At 49.6% G+C, this 16259-nt stretch overlaps 1 protein-coding gene across 1 annotated transcript in view; it reads left to right on the top strand.

Moving 5' to 3' along the window:
- The window catches only part of LOC135805720 (adhesion G-protein coupled receptor V1-like), a 79817-nt gene that overhangs the window by 34704 nt on the left and 28854 nt on the right, over positions 1 to 16259 (top strand). The window contains exons 46-61 of the mRNA XM_065319805.1: positions 385 to 581; positions 830 to 974; positions 1242 to 1383; positions 1645 to 1755; positions 2609 to 2692; positions 2884 to 2936; positions 3275 to 3453; positions 3684 to 3808; positions 4217 to 4440; positions 4642 to 4788; positions 5140 to 5298; positions 5993 to 6105; positions 6386 to 6519; positions 7177 to 7388; positions 10083 to 10237; positions 10539 to 10743. Of these exons, the coding sequence (XP_065175877.1) occupies positions 385 to 581; positions 830 to 974; positions 1242 to 1383; positions 1645 to 1755; positions 2609 to 2692; positions 2884 to 2936; positions 3275 to 3453; positions 3684 to 3808; positions 4217 to 4440; positions 4642 to 4788; positions 5140 to 5298; positions 5993 to 6105; positions 6386 to 6519; positions 7177 to 7388; positions 10083 to 10237; positions 10539 to 10743 (2385 nt within the window). The remainder of the gene's footprint in view (positions 1 to 384; positions 582 to 829; positions 975 to 1241; positions 1384 to 1644; positions 1756 to 2608; positions 2693 to 2883; positions 2937 to 3274; positions 3454 to 3683; positions 3809 to 4216; positions 4441 to 4641; positions 4789 to 5139; positions 5299 to 5992; positions 6106 to 6385; positions 6520 to 7176; positions 7389 to 10082; positions 10238 to 10538; positions 10744 to 16259) is intronic.

Genomic DNA, 16259 nt, shown 5'->3' with positions numbered 1-16259 from the left:
CACACACACACACACACACACACACACACACACACACACACACACATACGCACACACGCAAAACACAGACACACACTCACAACAGGCACACACTCACACAACCACACGCACATACGCATTCATAACTAATTTACTTTATAGAGACGAAAGTTGCAGTTTCTTGAAAATTACTAAAGGCATGAAACTCTGAGTAGCAACTAATTCCGAGTGATTTTGCCTTCAAGTATGTTTAAGATATGAATCACTATCGAATCGTGACTTTTATGTAGCAAATACTGGTATTAGCTTCACACTTGGTAACTTTTATCATTAGAATTATCTTGTGCTGTATAGCGTCAGCGCCAAGACTATGCTGATGATGAGGTGTGGTGTTTTCTTGGGCAGGATGACGTTGCTGAGTTGAAAGAAGTGTTCTTGGTCAATCTGACTGGAGCAAGCCTGGCCCCATCTGATTCCACTGCGGGACCACCTGCAGCCCTCGTGGTGCAGCCGACAATTGCTGAGCCTAGTTCGGCCGAGGTCACTATTCCGGCGAATGATGGAACCAATGGCCAGCTGCACTTCGACGGGAATTCCACCCTGTAAGCTGTGTTTCCCGAGTATTTGAATTTATTTCCAACACTAACATGCATCACCACTGGCTGTTTGCAAGCTTCAGGACATGTGGACAGTAATTCTGAAATGAGGCAGGTGATTCAGCGAATGTTGTATTTCTGGCGGTGACCAGCTTCTTTGCCCAGTTCTAGTTCTGCACTGAATGTGTTTTGTGCTGTACAACTATCGTCCTCACGATGGAAGGATCCCCGACTCTCTGCTGTGTTTCATGCAGGGTTTCCGTGTCAGAGGACGTTGGATTTGTCAACCTAACAGTAAGCCGTACACAGGGTCTGTTCGGCCAAGTCAGCGTCTTCTTCTTCGCGACGGCTGAGTCGGTCACTCCCGGCAGCATCGACTTCACTCTTCCGACAAACAGGGTAGGTTTTGGTGAGATCTGTGTGAATATGTGAGTACATGAAGGCTCTAGCTTAGGAAGATTACCAACATTCGCTTTTGTGTATGTGTGCATGCATCTGGGCGTTTGCTCATGTATTTCCGCTTTTCTGACAGCCGAGTACGCCATGGAAATGCACAGGTTCTTTGCGTTCAAAGGTATTCTACCTGCGCTAGTGTTTGTTCTATTGGCTAAGATTCACACGTTTCTCTGTCTATTGTTGTGTTGCTGGCCAATCATCCTCACGCAGCTATTGGTATTCAATGATGGTGTCGACTCCCAAACTATCAGCATTGGTATCACGGCCGATCAAATACCGGAGATCAATGAGAAGTTTAGTGTCACGCTTACGGGCGAGTCTGGTGGTGCTACCATTGGGACCCCAAGTGTTGGTAAGTCTTCTGTACGGCTTGTTCAGGCTGCACTCTAGCTAGCTTTGTTGCTTGCACGTATGCAGCATATGTGTGTGTGTGTCTGTCTGTCTGTCTGTCGGTCGGTAAAGACATTTGCAATTTGCTAGAAGTTGTCCGTTCGCGTGTACCTGTCTTCTGTACTCCGTTTTGTTTTAGAAATTAACTTCGTTCTGAACTTCTGATATTTGTTTTAAACTTACTTTCCCTGTATCTGGTGTGTGTTCTTCTCCGCTTCTCCAGCCACTGTTACTATCCTTGCAAATGACAATGCTAATGGCATCATTGATTTTGCCGTCACATCACAAACAGCAACATTGCGTGAGCCAGTCCCGGGCAACTCATCTGGAAGTGGTATGTCAGGAAGCCTGAACATTTACCTCGGTATTGCGTATAATTGCTGTGTGTGCGTGTGTATTATGAAAATTCTGAATGGTTTGCAAAGGTCACAGCTTTCCACACACGCACGCACATACAAGCACCCCCCCCCCCCCCACACACACACACACACACACAAACGTGTACTTGCTCACTGCCAAAACTGGTCACGTTGGTCTCCCCGGGATAGGGGAGAGAGACTCAAAAGGAATCTTGGAAAGATGACTCAATTAGCTAATGAACCGCCCAACGGCCACCACCCCCTGAAACCCCCAAACTATGGGTAGACTTGGAAGTGATCCCACTTATGGGCTCACCGCACCTCAGTAAGTGGGTGAGGACAAGGACACACGCACGCACGCATGCATGCACACACACACACACACACCACACACGCACCCCCCCCCCCCACACACACACACTTGTACTTGCTGCTCACTGCCAAAACTGGTCACGTGGGTCTCCCCGGGAGAGGGGAGAGAGTCTCAAAAGGAATCTTTGAAAGATGACTCAACTGGCTATTGAACCGCCCAACGGCCGACACCCCCTGAAATCCCTAAAACTCTGGGTGGACTTGAAAATGATCCCACTTATGGGCTCACCACACCTCAGTAAATGGGTGACACACACACACACACACACACACACACACACACACACACACACACACACACACATGCATATGCACATGCACATGCACATGCCCCCCCCCCCCCCCACACACACACACACCATCTCAACTTTAAGGGGAGGATTGTCAAGAACTGTATTTTTGACTGGAATTCTGGATTTCTGTGCTGTGTTTCTTGTTGCAATTGTGTTCGTCCAGCTGTTACTCTGACAGTGATGCGCACAGCTGGTCTCTTTGGTGAAGTGCAAGTCCCATTTTCAGTTGAGAGTGCTGGCAGGAGCGGTGAGTCCAATGTCAAATCATGTTTTCTGTACAGCATTGCTTTAAAACTGCCCAGGGAATATTTCTGTGTGCATTACTCATGACGGCTGTCTGGTGTCACAGGCGTGTTTCAGACAACTCACTGTGCCAGCTACGTGTACGTGTTGCCAATATACCTATTGCCTCTACGACGTTGTCTCTCACTGTTCCAGATTTATCGCCAACCACTGGGACAATCGTCTTTCTCACGGACGAAGATATTAAGGTCAGTCTTGATCCCCTCTCACCAAAATTGCACCACCAGGAGCCAATATGATCATTAGTATCGTGAGAAGTATCGAAGATATAGATGCAAAAGCAGTATCCAATCCTTACTTATTGTACGTGTATATTGAATGCTGACTTGACAGTGGTTGTTGAATCTTGTAATTCTCCTTATTCGTGAAGTGCGGTTATTTGTTATGATAAATGGCTGCTGGTTATCATGCACAAATTTACATTCACAGATGTGGATGTCTCTTTACTGTAAAGTTCTGGCTGTCAGTTATTTAGTGATTCACTCGTGTTCCAATCCGGTTTGTGCTCCTTTGTATGTTCTGTTAGACATTTACGATTTCCGCTTCCATGGACACAATTCCGGAGCTGACCGAGACCTATTCAGTAACCCTGATGCCGCCCAGCGGTGGTTCTGTCTTGGGTCAGCGTACCACGGCAAACATCACCATCCTGGAGAACAGCGACCCGCACGGTGTTATGCAGTTGTTCTTCTCCAGTGATGCAAGGTAAGTTCAGTTTACCGGGCACTGCGGCTCCATATTCCTGCCCAGTATAAGTAGTCTTTTCAATGTCATGCTTCTCTTGTCCAACTCTGGAATGGGAATGATCATAATAACGTGGAATCATCTATCTGAGTGTCTTGCATTGTAGTTTGGCGCGCATTGGTGGCATGGTGGGCTGTTCATCTCACGGCATGTATGGTCCTATTTGTATTTTGATATCCACCGTCCCACAGTGCTACTTCTATTGATGTTGAGGAGAACGTTGGAGTGATTCCTCTTGTCGTACGACGAAGCCAGGGATCGTTCGGCGCTGTATCTGTACAATGGAGCGTGAACAGTGGGACGGCCACGTCTGCCGGTAAGCCACACAGCACCCTATTGTTATGGTTACTGATGTCCGGTCTGGTACCCGTGCTGTGATACATCAAGTCAGACAACTCCCACTTGTGTGTGTGTGTCTGTGTGTCTGTGTGTGTGTGTCTGTATGTCTGTGTGTGTTTGTTTGTTTGTTTGTGTGTTTGTGTGTGTGTGGGTGTGCGTGCGTGCGTGCGTGCGTGCGTGCGTGCGTGCGTGCGTGTGCGTGTGTGTGTGTGTGTGTGTACCTGGCAGCGCACAGGGCAATCTTTTGTGAAGCAGTTACAAGTTGGCAGTGCATTTTTTGTGTGCCTAGTGCATGCATGTGAGCTACAGTAATATCTAGGTGGACAAGCAGCGAGGCAGTGCTTTTCCTCAACTGTGCGTTTATTTTGACGTCCCTTCACTTCAGGTGGTAGCATGCTGAACCTGGGCAGCATCCAAACTATCCAGACATCCAATATCCGCAGCTGGTACTCGTACACCGCTGGCAACACCGTGTACATGCTAGCCGCGAGCAGCAGTATGTCCACTGGACCTATACCCATCCCAGGTGGAAGTCCTGTTGCTCTGCCGTCCACGAACAGTGCTGAATCTGCGCTCTACTACTGGGATGGACAGTGGCTCAAGCTACAGGTGGGCTTAATCATTGCAGCAGCATTTCAGTGACTTCAGTGCATTGCTCCTACTTGATCAACTGTATTGCCACTACATATAGTATGCTACGAATACATTTTTCCAGATGACCATGCCGATTTATTAATTCAGGGATGACTTTGCCCCCTGCAGTGGCTCAGTATGATGTCATACAATCTCTTCTTGTATAATACTGTACAGAGTATTGCCGCCAACGGTGCCCGTGCATGGATTTCCTGGATTGCTGACTCCGGGGACCGATTCTTCGCAGTTGCTAACTTTGGCTCGCCGGGCCGCACCGAAGTGCAGTCTCAAGTATTCCAAATGACCAATGGTTTCCTCCAGCAGGTATGAGACCCTATCCAGTAGCCATGCTTGCAGTGTTTCATGAGCAGTAGCCATGCTTGCAGTGTTTCATGAGCAGTAGCCATGCTTGCAGTGTTTCATGAGCTGGTCTTCTTGTAGGTGTTTGCCCATGCTATGCCTCGTGTGTGGATTTGTAGCATGGCTAGTAGCTGTGCTTCACTGCTGGATTGGATGCAAACTATGCATGGCTTAGTTCCATCATCATACTGGTAACATGTCCATTTCACAACATATTGCGGGTCTTTTGTGTTCTGTTCTGTCTGTCGAAAGAGTGAACCGTATGCCCAACTTCCCTCACCTACCCATTTTGTTTGTATTTTGCGCGATTTCCAGCTGCAAGCTGTACCCACCATCGGCGCGGTGGACGTCAAGTTCTTCAGTACCAGCACTGAAGAGTACCTGTTCTTTGTCAACATGCAAGACAACTCCAATAGTACCAATGTAGATTCTGCCCTGTACAGGCTGACTGACACTGGTCTTGCTCTTGCTCAGGTATTCTACGTTTACATAGTGTGCACTTGTATGTTTTGCATTTACACTAGCACAGATTGCCGTTGCGAAGAAAGCATTAGGCATTTTGTACACACGCAGACATGCATGCATGCACACACGTGCACACATGCACACACACACACACACACACACACACACACACACACACACACACACACACACACACACACACACACACACACACACACACACACACACACACACACACACACACACATACTCTCTCTCTCTCTCTCTCTTCTCTCTCTCTCTCTCTCTCTCTCTCTCTCTCTCTCTCTCTCTCTCTCTCTCTCTCTCTCTCTCTCTCTCTCTCTCTCTCTCTCTCTCTCTCTCTCTCTCTCTCTCTCTCTCTTTGTTGACCTTAGTTGAGAGAGAGAGCAAGTATAGCATAGTTTTTGTTGCATTTAGTGCAGACTGTGGCTGTGTGTTGTGGTGACAATCTGCACCTAAGTTTCATTGATTTGTATCTTGTTCACTGGTAAAGTTCTTACCATGTTATCACGAGAGAAAGTCTTACCTGCTCCCACATACAGAAAGGTGCGGTAAGCAAGATCTGCACTAGTCTTATTTCAGTAATTTGTGAGAGCTTGACCAATTTTGGTGTAATGGAATCCACTAAATTTCCTTTTGCACCTACGTGCGCCTGTGATTCTGTTTCTGCTATTTCTTCTAGTCCATCTCTACCTTTGGTGCTACATCGTGTGAAATCTTCACCACTTCCGACAGTGAAACTGTGCTCGTTGTCACCGGAGCCTATGATTCGATCGGTCTCACAGCGGCGCGCTTGTAAGCATGTGTGTGTGTGTGTGTGTGTGTGTGTGTGTGTGTGTGTGTGTGTGTGTGTGTGTGTGTGTGTGTGTGTGCTGTTGTTCGAGGTGCTGACGCGTGTCTTGACATTGATAATTGTTGGCATTGTCCTGCTTTTCCTTTGGTCTGCTTTTTCAACTCTGCTTCTTCCGTTCACCTACCACTATTGCTTCCGCTGGTGTGTGCAAGCAGGCCTGTACTGGTGGAAGTACGTATGCGATGTCTGTGCTATGTCTGTCATTCTTTTTGTCTTGTGCAGGACTCGTGTATACGTTTGGCGTGGATCTAGATTCCAGGCGGTGCAATACCTTGCCACCAACAATGCACAGAGTGTCAAATACTTCTCTGCTGACAACAGTGACTACATTCTTATTGCAAACAGAGACTTAGCAGGTAAATGTAATGGTCCTCTCTCTCTCTCTCTCTCTCTCTCTCTCTCTCTCTCTCTCTCTCTCTCTCTCTCTCTCTCTCTCTCTCTCTCTCTCTCTCTCTCTCTCTCTCTCTCTCTATCTATCTATCTATCTACCTATCTATCTATCTAGACAGTTGTCTAAAGTCCTTGGGCTGCTTATCTATGCTGTCTGATGAAGTGTTTTGACACGAAACTCGGAGTAACAGCGGAATGAGACTTGTTTGATTCATTGGTGTGTAATATTTGTATCTCTCTCTCTCTCTCTCTCTCTCTCTCTCTCTCTCTCTCTCTCTTTTTCTGTCTATCTCTCTCTCTCTCTCTCTCTCTCTCTCTCTTTCTCCCTCTCTCTCTCTCTCTCTCTCTCTCTCTCTCTCTCTCTCTCTCTCTCTCTCTCTCTCTCTCTCTCTCTCTCTCTCTCTCTCTTCTCCCTCCCTCCCTATCTCGTCCGTGGTAGGATTGTACAGGGTACTTTCCTTGTAACATCAATATAATATATTGGCAGGTTGTAAGGTTTGTTGCCTCTATGGTCGTGCTGTCGCTACCTTTCCCCGTTACCCTTGTAAATGGTGACCTTTGCACACCTCTCTGATATCTCATGGTGTCACTGCTGTGTGATTCTCTCTAAAACCCTTTGATAGATATTACCAAGGCATATGCAGCCTCTCTGTTCAGGTGGAATGCGGCCACAAATGTGTTTGTCGCAGTATCATCCAACCTAATGCTTCGTGATGCCCGTCAGTTGAACACATTCCGTCAGGGCGGTGGTCTGTTTGTGACTGTGGCCAGTCCAGTGACGGGTCTCACTGTTTACCAGTTTAACTCCACTACTGCTAGCTTTACCATGGCACAGGTGAGACATAATGTCACTGCAAGGTGAAGTGAATTTTCCTCCGTGTGTGTGTGTGTGTGTGTGTGTGTGTGTGTGTGTGTGTGTGTGTGTGTGTGTGTGTGTGTGTGTGTGTGTGTGTGTGTGTGTGTGTGTGTGTGTGTGTGTGTGTGTGTGTGTGTGTGTGTGTGTGTGTGTGTGTGTGTGTGTGTGTGTGTGTGTGTGTGTGTGTGTGTGTGTGTGTGTGTGTGTGTGTGTGTGTGTGTGTGTGTGTGTGTGTGTGTGTGTGTGTGTGTGTGTGTGTGTGTGTGTGTGTGTGTGTGTGTGTGTGTGTGTGTGTGTGTGTGTGTGTGTGTGTGTGTGTGTGTGTGTGTGTGTGTGTGTGTGTGTGTGTGTGTGTGTGTGTGTGTGTGTGTGTGTGTGTGTGTGTGTGTGTGTGTGTGTGTGTGTGTGTGTGTGTGTGTGTGTGTGTGTGTACACTTTCTGAGCTCCGTGTTCTTGGCTTTCTCCAAAGTTTTTCTGCCTGCCCAGGGCGACTCTGGCCTAGCCAGAGTCGACCCTGGAGCACCCTCGCACACTGCCAAGGTAGTGCTGCATGATTGGAGCGCGGAATCGCGATGTAGCTTGCAGGACAATTTACTTCGATATTGTCACTGCTGCGTCGGCCGTGGTCCACCACTCGCAGTGGAGTAGCTATCCCTCGAGTGCTGTGAAGAATCCAAGCTCGAAGAATGCAGTGGTGGGAATTGCGGATTGGCTGGTGGAGTGCTGGAACAAGTCGTTGTTTCAGTGGAGTGGACGAGCGAGTGCGGAGAGGAAGGTCGCAATGGCGGAATGGTGGGAATTGAAACTTCAATCTTTCGTCGTCATGAGTGCACTGGTCAAGCGTTGCGGAAGTCTGTCGGATTTGTGAGGCATTGCCCTGCCGCTTACATCGTCAACGTGGAAGAACTGCTAGTGGAGTCCTGGTGGGATTTCGGATGCCCACATTCCTTTTGCTTGGTAGATTCTTTCGTGGACAGTGTTTTTTCGTGGCGTGAAATTTTGAATTTTTTTTCTTTCCTGTTCATTTTCAGTCGTTGTCACTGTAGCTGTCAGGTTGTTGTTACAGTACAGCAGTCGTCCGTTCTACTCCATTGTTTCATCTGTTTTGCCAGTTCTGCTAGCTGATTCTCTTTATTTGCCACTGCCCCTCATAGTGCTCATGCTTGGGTGGAGGGCGGCGTGACCCGTTTAGGGTAGCTGTATCATAGTAGTAGTAGTGTGTGTGTGTGTGTGTGTGTGTGTGTGTGTGTGTGTGTGTGTGTGTGTGTGTGTGTGTGTGTGTGTGTGTGTGTGTGTGTGTGTGTGTGTGTGTGTGTGTGTGTGTGTGTGTGTGTGTGTGTGTGTGTGTGTGTGTGTGTGTGTGTGTGTGTGTGTGTGTGTGTGTGTGTGTGTGTGTGTGTGTGTGTGTGTGTGTGTGTGTGTGTGTGTGTGTGTGTGTGTGTGTGTGTGTGTGTGTGTGTGTGTGTGTGTGTGTGTGTGTGTGTGTGTGTGTGTGTGTGTGTGTGTGTGTGTGTGTGTGTGTGTGTGTGTGTGTGTGTGTGTGTGTGTGTGTGTGTGTGTGTGTGTGTGTGTGTGTGTGTGTGTGTGTGTGTGTGTGTGTGTGTGTGTGTGTGTGTGTGTGTGTGTGTGTGTGTGTGTGTGTGTGTGTGTGTGTGTGTGTGTGTGTGTGTGTGTGTGTGTGTGTGTGTGTGTGTGTGTGTGTGTGTGTGTGTGTGTGTGTGTGTGTGTGTGTGTGTGTGTGTGTGTGTGTGTGTGTGTGTGTGTGTGTGTGTGTGTGTGTGTGTGTGTGTGTGTGTGTGTGTGTGTGTGTGTGTGTGTGTGTGTGTGTGTGTGTGTGTGTGTGTGTGTGTGTGTGTGTGTGTGTGTGTGTGTGTGTGTGTGTGTGTGTGTGTGTGTGTGTGTGTGTGTGTGTGTGTGTGTGTGTGTGTGTGTGTGTGTGTGTGTGTGTGTGTGTGTGTGTGTGTGTGTGTGTGTGTGTGTGTGTGTGTGTGTGTGTGTGTGTGTGTGTGTGTGTGTGTGTGTGTGTGTGTGTGTGTGTGTGTGTGTGTGTGTGTGTGTGTGTGTGTGTGTGTGTGTGTGTGTGTGTGTGTGTGTGTGTGTGTGTGTGTGTGTGTGTGTGTGTGTGTGTGTGTGTGTGTGTGTGTGTGTGTGTGTGTGTGTGTGTGTGTGTGTGTGTGTGTGTGTGTGTGTGTGTGTGTGTGTGTGTGTGTGTGTGTGTGTGTGTGTGTGTGTGTGTGTGTGTGTGTGTGTGTGTGTGTGTGTGTGTGTGTGTGTGTGTGTGTGTGTGTGTGTGTGTGTGTGTGTGTGTGTGTGTGTGTGTGTGTGTGTGTGTGTGTGTGTGTGTGTGTGTGTGTGTGTGTGTGTGTGTGTGTGTGTGTGTGCAGTTGTACTTCTGTTCATCTGATACCTTCGCTCATCAAATCTACCCAACGATCATAACTCGTATTCATGACCTTTGTTGGGATATGAAAATTTGCTTACTTGATAGATTCAGCGCAGAGTGAATAGCAACTGAATAGAGCGGTTGTCAGTTGACAAACCCCCTTTTTTCTTCTTTTTTTGATACACATGCATGCTAGAATATAATTATAGCGCTTCTTGGTGAATCCACTCTCGGTGAACTTTGGTGGAAAAAGTCAATCTATTTCCACTGTTCTGTGTGTGCATGTGCAGAGCTCATCGCTAACGGGTGCAGTGAGTGTAGAGCCTGTTACAATTGCCACATCATCGTTCAATACTACAGTGCTGATGGTTGCCAGGGAGACAGCTGGCCAGACGGAAGTGCTACAGTCAAGCCTCATCAGCGACCAAACTGACTTTGTCGATCGGTGAGCGATGTCATCAAAACTTGCCTGCTATCTGAATCTGTATATCCAGGAATTTGGCTCAAGCAGTATCTCAGCAGTATAGCGATCATGGCTCATATTTTGATGAAGTCAGAAAAAAATGCTGAATGGGTCTCTGCTGGAATAACGGCTACACCGTAGCAGTGGTTAGAGCATCGCTGGCCTATAGCGAAGGCCTCTGGTTCGAGTCCTGGTAGTGGCAGTCAAATTTTTCTTGACTTTTTTCCCCTTTTCAACACTCTCAACTGATGACTATTTTCTTGTTCTGTGCTGGTCTTTCCAGTGGCGGTGTGCTCACATTCAAGGAGCAAGAAACGGAGCGCAGTGTCAGCGTGCGTGTCTTGAATGATGCCATACCTGAGATTGACGAGTCATTCTCCATTCAAATCACGTCACCCACCGGTGGCTCTATCCTGGGCACTCAGACTAGCCTGGCATGTACTATTCTTACCAACGACAATGCTCATGGTCTCCTTGGATTTCAACAGGTAAGCATGCAACATTGTGCTGAAGGCAATAGCTGCCAAGTATGTTTTGTATTTTTGTGTCAGCCACCCTTCAACCAATGTTTTTTTGCTAACCTGTACCATAATTTTCCGGTTGTAAGTTGACCTTTTACGACTAAAAATAGAAGGAGAAAGGGTGGGGGTCGCCTTACAACCGGGATTCGACGTATAACCGGGAACTATCAGTATCTTACAAAAATGACCTGCACTGCATGCACGAGTGCACCATGTGTACACATTTTTGCCAGTTTATTGGCCTTTTTCAAGGACTGGGATGTTATATGAAAAGAATTCGGGTGGACACACCCATTCCCATAGCGCTGCATATCACATCCGAACCAGTTCCGTTATTTTAGTAAAATAACGGAACTGGTTCGGATGTGATATGCAGCGCTATGGGAATGGGTGTGTCCACCCGAATTCTTTTCACAGATGAAGCTGCAGGAAGCCTCAGCCCTTCTTCAAACTGGGATGTTATACCCTCTGTTGTAGTTTATGGTAACGTGGCAGCCACTGGCTGGAACTGTATTGTTACTTGTGCATGCTCTGCTTGGTATACCTTCTGCGTGATGCCATTTTCCGTGTATTGATTGTAGGTTAGTGAGTGCGCGTCCGTGCGGTGGTGCATGCTTTTCCATTCACTGATTGACCTGTCAGCGGTCAATCTTCTAGTTGCGGTTTCGGCGTGGTCTGCGCTGCCCTTATTCCGAGTTTGTAGCTTTTGTGTGCATCCTGACTTATGTATGGAGTGTGCTTGCGTGCACGCTTGCTACGCGTTACTTTTGGCAAGCTGGCCATGGTTCTTTTTCGGGCTTAGCTTCCGTTTGATCTTGGCGTGGAGTTAGTTCCAACTTGTGGTGATAACAGACGTTTCTCATTTTCCATCTAGAAGAATAACTAATTTCCTTGGAAGCTCTGTGGTGTTGTGAGTGAACTGGCCGTAAGCCGGCGTGGAGTGCATGTTCTCCAACAGCTTTTGGTGCCGAAACCCGGGACAACGTGTTGCAGAGTAGGACTTTTGTGGAGTCGGAAGGAAATAGAAAGTCTTAGTGTTTGTTCATGAGAATAAAATGTCTGTGAAGTTGGATGGATTTATGCGTCCGTACCGAGGGCGAGGTGACGACCTAGATGTATTCTGGTCAAAGTTTATGATCCTAGCGAAATCCCACAAGTGGGATACGGGCAAAGAGCAGATGGCAAACTTGCCGTTGCTCTTGGATAAGGCTGCGTATACTGTATTCAACGCCATGCCCGACTCGGACAAGGAGAAACCTGACGAGGTGAAGAAGGTGTTGACTGAAGCCTTTGCTCCTTCTGCTGCGGAGTGTTACCGCTTGTTCAAAGCGCGTTCCATGGGATCCACAGAGTCAGTAGACGAGTATGCGGCGGAGCTAAAGAGGCTGTTGAAGAGCTCTGGTCACAACATTGCGGACGACAAAGATCCGATGCTGTTAGAACAGTTTGTTGGGGGCTTGCCCAGAGACTTCGCCAGAGAGGTGAGAATCCAGTGCTCTAGCGGTAGCATGACTCTTACCGATATGATCAAACGTGTCAGGGCTATGTCCGTCGATGATACTATAAGTGTCAGTGGAGGGAAGTCCGTGGCTGCAGCTGTCAAGTGCTATTCATGTAAGGAGCCTGGTCATGTAAGAAGGAATTGCCCTAAGGCCAAGGGCAACAGCCACACCACTGGCAAGTCACGAGGGCCACAGTGTTACTCTTGCAAAGAGTATGGCCACATCAGGCGAAATTGTCCAAAGGCCAAGACTGAGTCTGCTTCAGTGGCTGTGAGTGCTGGGCATTGTCAGGCTGGAGTGTCTACTGATGCTGACGGAATCCCAATATCAACTGGTGGGCAGAGCTCTAAGCTGCTGAAAGTTGATGTGTGTGTTAAGGGCCATGATGACTCTTGGATATCAGTCGCAGCGGTTGTGGATACTGGATGCACGCGATCTCTGATGAAAGAGAGTGTAGTAACTGCCGTGGGCCTGGCTGATCAGGTGGAATCGACAACTGACTGGGTGGTCGGCATCGACGGCACGTCCCTGGAGTCAGTTGGATCTGTTGCTGCGACTGTCCAGCAACATGATGATATAGTTCAGCTTCCGGAACTGTGCGTGGACTTCCTGGTAGTTTCAAAGCATGAGGGAGTGGATGCTGACCTGATTCTTGGCAATGACGTTGCCAGCGCGGCTGGTGGTCTTGAGATACGCTACCAGAATGGCTCGGCGAGTGCTATTCGGTTCGGAAAAGGGCCCGATGTAGCGGCTGCCGCAGCTGGCCATGCTGAACGAGCGCCGAAGCAGAAGCTCTCGAGGCACATCTCTGTTGAGCGAGATTCGGATGGTGTCACCCTCAGTTCAGCCGATTTCAAGGTGCGCTGGGACAATAGTGCAAAGTCGTGGACCGTCGCCTGGGTCTGGGGAGGTGGTGTAGAGCCGACTGATAGCATTGGCTCCGGAGTGACACAGTACTCACGGAAGAAGCTCTCTGCAGAGCAGGAGCAACAGTACCAGAAGGAGGTGCAGTCGTGGATCGACCATGGTTGGATGGTGCCCCATGATCCAGATCGACACGGCAAGTCAGGTGCGATCCTCCCTCTAATGGCTGTGTGTCAAGGACACAAGGCGTCTACGCCTGTACGTCCCTGCTTAGACTACCGTCGTTTGAATGAGGCGATTCTTTCCCATCCTGGAGGCGACGCGCCTGCATGCGACCAGAAGATCAGGGAGTGGAGACGCCGTGGCGGTGACCAGGTAGTCGTCGATATCAAGAAGGCGTTTTTACAAGTTCACGTCGACCCCAGCCTCGTTCGGTATCAGACCGTGGTATTCAATGGAGTCACGTATGTCATGGAACGAATGGCATTTGGTCTCAGCATAGCTCCGAAAGTCATGGACGCCATCGTGAAGTTTGCGCTGTGCGACTTTCCTGATGCAGACAACTATGTCGACGATGTCGTTGCTCCGTCCGAACAACTTCCGGAGGTGACTGCGGCGCTGAGTCGGTACGGATTACCGACGAAGCCACCAGAGGTACTTGCCGGCGCAAGGGTGCTTGGCATGCAACTATCGGTTGCTACGTCGAGTGAAGACGTGATGTGGCGTCGCCGTGATGGCATGGATCTGACGTTGCCAGAGCAGCCGACGAAGCGAGAAGTGTTCTCCTGGTGCGGTCGATTGACGAGTCATTACCCTGTTGCATCGTGGCTGCGACCGTGCTGTAGCTACATCAAGCGAGTGAGCTGTGAAGATGCTGCGGTTTGGGATAAGCCTGTCTCAGCTGCGCTCGAGAAGTTGTGTCGTGCGGTGGAGGATCAAGTTTCACGAGAGGATCCCGTCAACGGCAAGTGGACAGTCAAGTCGACTGGTGGCGTGTCCCTATGGTGCGATGCATCCAACCTGGCGCTAGGTGTTGTCATCAGCGAAGATGGCTCCGTGATTGAGGATCACTGTTGGCTCAGGCCTAAGTCAGACAAGCGGCACATCAACGTTGCCGAGTTAGACGCCGTCCTTCGTGGCTTGTCTGCTGTCGTGGATCACAGAGTGGCCAACGTTCGAGTCATGACCGATTCGAAGACGGTGCATGGATGGCTAAAGTCTCTCTTGGGCAACATCCAGCGAGTGAAGGTGAATGGCCTCTACAGAGCTCTTGTAGAGCGTAGATTGCAGCTGATTGACGACTTGGTCGAGGTTTACAAGTTGAAGATATCTGTCGAGTGGGTGCCTTCACAGAAAAACCTGGCTGACCGTCTGACCCGTGTGCCGGCATCCTGGCTCAAGATGCCCGAGTCACCGGTGGTTGCGGCGGCGACCCAGAGCAGTGCGTGTGCAGGTGTCCACAGTTCTGCCCCACTTGCCTTCGACATCATCCGGGACCAGCAGGGAGCAGATACTGCCATCCAGCAGACGGTGGAGGATGTCAACGGTATGCAGACAGTTAGGGCGAAGCAGTTTCAGAAGGTGGCACCACAGCTGAGAGTGCGGGATGGCGTGCTGTATCGGTCAATCAAGTTGCCGCCTGCCAATGAAGCATGCGAGGTGCCCGTGATTCCGAGCTTGCTAGAGCAAGATGCCCTCCGAATCGCCCATGAGAACACTGGCCACGGATCATGGGAGGTGGTCCATGAGATGATGCGTCAGCAGTGCTACCTTCCTGGGATGGCAAGGAAGTGCCAGGAGTTCGTCGGTCTTTGCGACAGTTGTGCCGCTGCAAACCCTGCTGCTGGTGGTCATGCTTCGCCGACACGTCCCGAAGTGCCGGCGCGCCCATGGCAAGTTGTGGCGATTGATACCTTGGAGCTAGGACCGAGCCGAGCTGGGTTCCATTGCGTCTTGGTGTGTACGGATATGTTCACGCGCTATGTGGAGGTGATACCTTTGAAGCACCATGACGCTAAGTCAGTTGCCGAGGCGTTTGTGTCTGTGTGCTGCCGATGGGGTCCGCCGGAGGTGGTCAGATCAGACAACGGAACAGAGTTCGTCAATGCTGTCATGGACGCCTTGTACTTGGCGTTTGGAGTGGAAGTCAAGCACGGTGCAGTGCGACACCCTCAGTCACAAGGAAGCGTGGAGAGATTCAACCGGACCCTGTTGACTCTGATTCGCAAAGTACACTCGCAGTCCAACGACTGGAAGACCGACCTGTCAATGCTGCTGTACTTCTATCGCGTCCGACCGCATGGAGCAACGGGAGTTTCGCCTCAGCTAGCGATGACTGGTTGGCAGCCCCGTGGTCTTGTTGTAGAGGCCCAACAGCCCCTGTACACCTTGCCAGCATGGACGGCTGAGCTGCAGCGTCAAGCAGCTGCCATTCGTGATTTGATCGATGAAGAAATGGCGTCAGCTGATTCCCAAGAAGACGCCGACAAAGCAAGTTGCTGTTACGGGCCTGGTGACGTGGTGATGATGAAGATGACCAGCCGCGCGCAGAAACGCCTCCCGAAGTTTCAGCTTGGCTGGAGAGTCAAGAAGGTGTTGTCGGAGTCGACTGTAGTCGTTCAGAAAGTGGAAGACCCCAGGGTGGAGAAGATCGTCAACGTAGAGCTGCTGAAGCGTGCCGCAGCCAATCCTACTGTAGACCTGCCTGAGCCGCCTCAGCCAGATGATGCGAGCGAGGATGACGGTGGTTACCCGATGCGGCTAGAGCCCGGTGAGCTAGTCGCAGGTGTGCCTAGAGCTGAAGAGCCAAGATATGTGCTCCGGAACAGAGCTGGTATCAGGGCTCCAGTGAGATACGACTGAGAACTAGTAGCTGGTGATGGTTCGCAGAACTTTCATGTCCTTTCGTTTCTCTTTGCTTCTTTCGATGTGCTTGCCTATTATTGTCTTTTTAAGGTGATGTTACCAGGGAGGGAGATGTTGTAGTTTATGGTAACGTGGCAGCCACTGGCTGGAACTGTATTGTTACTTGTGCATGCTCTGCTTGGTATACCTTCTGCGTGATGCCATTTTCCGTGTATTGATTGTAGGTTAGTGAGTGCGCGTCCGTGCGGTGGT

Source organism: Sycon ciliatum, chromosome 1 (genome assembly GCF_964019385.1).
Source record: "Sycon ciliatum chromosome 1, ocSycCili1.1, whole genome shotgun sequence".
NCBI lineage: Eukaryota > Metazoa > Porifera > Calcarea > Leucosolenida > Sycettidae > Sycon > Sycon ciliatum.
This window is presented reverse-complemented; position numbering and strand designations above follow the sequence as displayed.